This window comes from Electrophorus electricus, chromosome 17, assembly GCF_041902795.1.
Source record: "Electrophorus electricus isolate QZ-2024a chromosome 17, ASM4190279v1, whole genome shotgun sequence".
Lineage (NCBI taxonomy): Eukaryota > Metazoa > Chordata > Actinopteri > Gymnotiformes > Gymnotidae > Electrophorus > Electrophorus electricus.
The window spans coordinates 22,067,501-22,072,500 of record NC_137513.1 but is presented as its reverse complement, the minus strand read 5'-3'; the positions used below and the strand labels follow the sequence as shown (position 1 = coordinate 22,072,500).

Here is a 5,000-nt window from a genome sequence, read left to right as displayed (position 1 = left end):
CTTGAACTGAGGTGTGCTTTCGCCCTTTCTTGTAATAGGTTTCAGTCTAAACTTTATTACAGATGAAATCTGTTTCCATTCCAAAGCTACCGTTCTCCAATGCTGCTCTTCTGTCTGCCTGTCGTCACCTAAAGATAAAACCAGAACTGTCCAGACTTGAGCTGGTGGCTTACACACACCCACCCACACACACACACACACACACACACACACCTTCTCTCCTGCTGTTGTCCTGGTAGTCATCAGGCACTGGGCGTCAGGCAGGAGTGTGCAACTTCAAACGCAGCAGGCGTTCGGGTTTGGTTTTCACACCTCTGCTTCGTCGCACAGCGACAGTGTTCGCGTCAGACTGGTGGGCCAGTGCAGGCCTGGGTTCGGGCGTTTTGGTCCTAACGCAGCCACCGCAAGCTGACCCGAGACGTCCTCTTGCCGGAAATCTAAACGCCTCCAGGCTCCCGCACAAATGTAACCGTGCTAGAAGTGACCAGCATAAAACACACGTGCACGTGCCGGTCAGGCCGGGCTCACGTATGTGTGAAGTGACCACACGGAGACGCAGATGTCTCGCATCCCGTTAAATCCATCACTGTTGGCAGTTTGTTCCTCTGCATGGGCAACGGGGAATGTCGGAGGGAGTTTCTGCACGCTGATGATGTCCTGCAAAAAACGCTTATTAAAGGAGAGTAGTGTGTATTCCCATGTGTATCGAGACTGGCCTAACGCCAGGCTGTGGGCCTCATCTGAGAAACAGATGACACCATGTGCAATGTGTCCCTGTGTAGATAGGGACAAGACATACATATGCATGCACACACGCACGCACGCACGCACACACACACACACAGTCCCTTGGAACAAACACCTTTTTTGTTTGTTCACAGTTTACAAGAATGCCATATTTAAAGTAGCTGAAGCCTCTAACTGTCACTCTGTCTGCATGTGTTTGTTAAGGCTCTGCACTGCACTCATGTGTTTATGTCCTGCTGTCTCTACCCCTCCCCTACCTCGTCTGCTGGCTCTACCCCTCCCCTACCTCGTCTGCTGGCTCTACCCCTCCTCTACCTCGTCCGCTGCCTCTACCCCTCCTCTACCTCGTCTGCTGCCTCTACCCCTGTTCAACCTCATCCGCTGCCTCTACCCTTCCTCAACCTCGTCCACTGGCTCTACCCCTCCTCTACCTCGTCCGCTGCCTCTACCCCTCCTCTACCTCGTCTGCTGTCTCTACCCCTGCTCAACCTCATCCGCTGCCTCTACCCTTCCTCTACCTTGTCTGCTGTCTCTACCCCTGCTCAACCTCATCCGCTACCTCTACCCTTCCTCAACCTCGTCCGCTGCCTCTACCCCTCCTCTACCTCTTCTGCTGTCTCTACCTCTGCTCAACCTCATCCGCTGCCTCTACCCCTCCTCTACCTCATCTGCTATCTCTACCCCTGCTCAACCTCATCCACTACCTCTACCCTTCCTCAACCTCGTCTGCTGCTTCTACCCCTCCTCTACCTCGTCTGCTGTCTCTACCTCTGCTCAACCTCATCCGCTGCCTCTACCCCTCCTCTACCTCATCTGCTATCTCTACCCCTGCTCAACCTCATCCGCTACCTCTACCCTTCCTCAACCTCGTCCGCTGCTTCTACCCCTCCTCTACCTCGTCTGCTGTCTCTACCCCTGCTCAACCTCATCCACTGCCTCTACCCTTCCTCAACCTCGTCCGCTGGCTCTACCCCTCCTCTACCTCGTCCGCTGCCTCTACCCCTCCTCTACCTCGTCCGCTGCCTCTACCCCTCCTCTACCTCGTCTGCTGCCTCTACCCCTCCTCTACATCCCCTGTACAAACCCTTTCCCTTTGTTCATGTTATGGCAAAATCACTAAATACAAACCTGGAAAAAGAGACAGAGAAAGAGAGAGGCAATCCAAAGTTTTCCCTCTCTGTCTCCCTCTCACATACTCACACACAACCTCCTTCTACAGCACCAAATACCAGATCACATCATTTTAATAGGATAATTGTGGACCTTGAAAAATATTTCCACTGAAAATGATTCCACTGAAAACCTCCTACATAAACGAAAATAAAGATTTACAGAATAATAGAGGATGAACTGGGACCACTGTACTGGAATCACTGTACTGTAATCAATGATCTGTAATCAACTAGCTGTAATCACTGGTCTGTAATCAATGAGCTGTAATCACTGGACTGTAATCACTGGAATGAAGTCTAGTCATAGAGAGACTTTTTCTTCCATTTCTTGCCGTACTCTTAACCAAGGCTACTTCTACAACCAGCGCAGATGTTCTGGAACATTCTACTCTAACCCTCACCCTTTTTTCGTTTTTCTACCAGACCACATTTTAATATCAGGGGTCCATGAACCATCCAAGATTTAAATGGTTCCATCCAGATTTGATCACAGCATACAGCCCCTAAGAGTCCCTACCAGTAGCCTTACCTATATTATAGGAGTGTAATACTGTAGTAACTCTCTCTCTCTCTCTCTCTCTCTCTCTCTCTCTCTCTCTCTCAGTGACGTTCCAGCGTGTTGATGGGGGACTGATGACAAACGGAAGGTAAGGCCCTCCTTGCGCTCCGCACGCCCTCTCGTCTGTCCTCATCTGCCCTCCCCTCTCACCTCCTCCTCCTCCTCCGCTCATGCCAGAAGCAGTCCTGCTTATTAACATACTGTCAGTCACCGGCCCGTAACCTTCACGGGTCGGGACGGAGGTGCTCCCGTGCGCTCTGTCTGCCTCAACACTATTATTCCTTGCACCACTGCCCCGAGCCCCGCTCGTTTGTTTGGTGATGGGGTTTGCGCCACCTCTCATGCGGTCGTCTGGCGGGTGGTGCCGTTTCTGAGCCACACCTACTCCCTCTCCTCTCACTCTCCTCCTGTAGGTGTGGTACACACTGCCTGTGCTGTATGTGCAAAGATTCACTGTGTAATAGCAATATAATCCACGCGGCTTTAATGGTGGTTGATTTTGTGTGTGTGTGTGCATATGTATGTGCACGTTTGCGTGTGTGTGCGCGTTTGCGTGTGTGTGTGTATGTGTGCGCATGTGTCCGTTATCAAAGCGTCGCCCTTCTGGATGCTCAGCGGCTGCGTGCCATTTCCACATTCGTCAAGCTGAGCTCTAATATCGATGTGTGACTGATGGATCTCAGGATAAGATCTGCCTGTTTGTGTACCATGCATACTGCAAAGAGCACACACACACACACACACACACACACACACACGCGCACACACACACACACACACACACACACACATCTCTGCACATCTCCCTTCACGGGCGGCTGGCCGCTCTCATAAATCTCGACCCCCAAAAAGAATTAGCAGAAACAGTTTAAGCATAGACGGGTTTTATTTTAGCATTTGTCATGGCGCCCCCCCCCCCCCCCCCCCCCAGGAGTACCCCTGCAGTGATAAATTTGCCTGTCACCTCACTGAAGCGGCAAGGATATGAGCATGTGTAATAATGTAAAAATAATTACCCTGGGGAGAGGGGCCCAGACCAGGCCTAAGCTCTCCTGGAGCCTTTTAGCGGGCCCGCTCTGTGAGTGGGGCAGAAACCGGGCCTCATTTGAATGACACCGGCAAGCCATCGCATGGATGTGGGGGGGAGATTTTCCTATACGCCCCCACAGCCTTTATCACACCTCACTGGCTAAATCCACTCAAGATCTGAGTGAGTATAGTGTGTGTGTATGTGTGTGTGTGTGTGTGTGTGTGCGTGTGTGTGTGCGTGTGTGCGTGCGTGTATGCGTGCGTGTGTGCGTGTGCGTGCGCATGTGTGTGTGTGTATGTGTGTGTGTATGTGTGTGTGTATGTGTGTGTGTGTGTGTGTGTGTGTGTGTGTGTGCGCATGTGTGTGTGTGTGTGTGTATGTGCATGTGTGTGTGCGTGTGTGTGTGTGTGTGTGTGTGTGTATGTATGTGTGTGTGTGTGTGTGTATGTATGTATGTGTGTGTGTATGTATGTGTGTGTGTGTGTGTGTGTGTGTGTGTGTGTGTGTGTGTATGTATGTGTGTGTGTGTGTGTGTGTATGTGTGTGTGTATGTATGTGTGTGTGTGTGTGTGTATGTATGTATGTGTGTGTGTATGTATGTGTGTGTGTGTGTGTGTATGTATGTGTGTGTGTGTGTGTGTGTGTGTGTGTGTGTGTGTGTATGTATGTATGTGTGTGTGTGTGTGTGTGTATGTGTGTGTGTATGTATGTGTGTGTGTGTGTGTGTATGTATGTATGTGTGTGTGTATGTATGTGTGTGCGTGTGTGTGTGTGTATGTGTGTGTGTATGTATGTGTGTGTGTGTGTGTGGGGGGGTTCCTCTCCAATCCAAAGAGGTGTTCCGCCAGTGCCCCCAACCTCCCCAGCTCCGCCTCGGCCGTCCCGTAGCTCCACCATCGGCCACGCCTGCTGCGTGCGGACCCTCGGTCCGTCCTCCTCTGCTGGGACTCCACGGGTCCAGATGTTGCCGTTCATCGCCTTAATTAGACGACAGCACACGAGGACCTGTCTGTTCCCCCTCCGCTCCTCATTGGCTGCCGCAAATTGCTCTGACTGAACAATTATGCTTAATCGATCACAGAATAAATGATTCATGGAAGATGAATAGGTTGCAGATTGGTCGGGCCTGGATGCCTCGATTTTGGCTGCTGGGATGGAATTGATAGAATCCGATTATTTATCCTCTCCCTCTCTCCCTTTTCTGTGTCTCTCTGTCTTTCAATGTCTCTCTTTCCATCTTTTCCTCTCTCACTCTTGGTTACCTCTCTGATTCACGTGCAGGCATTCAGTATTGGTGCACCAACAATAAAGTGTGTGTGTGTGTGTGTGTGTGTGGCATGTATATGCCCTCACATATTAGTGACATCCTCCAGCCAGCGTAAATATAGAATGGAAACGCATGTCTCAACATGGCTTAAGCGTAATTTAATGTGCAAGCTCTTAGCCACATCCCCTCCTCCGTCTGGCTGTGCGCGGCGTTGTGGTCCAGGGC

The 5,000-nt window shown here is 51.0% G+C and overlaps 1 protein-coding gene across 13 annotated transcripts in view; it reads left to right on the top strand.

Annotated features, from left to right (window-relative positions):
* The window catches only part of robo2 (roundabout, axon guidance receptor, homolog 2 (Drosophila)), a 262,803-nt gene that overhangs the window by 230,886 nt on the left and 26,917 nt on the right, over nt 1-5,000 (top strand). For all 13 annotated transcript variants that reach the window (XM_035534283.2, XM_035534279.2, XM_035534284.2 and 10 more), the window contains one exon: nt 2,524-2,566. In XM_035534283.2, coding sequence (XP_035390176.1) covers nt 2,524-2,566 — 43 coding nt within the window. The remainder of the gene's footprint in view (nt 1-2,523; nt 2,567-5,000) is intronic.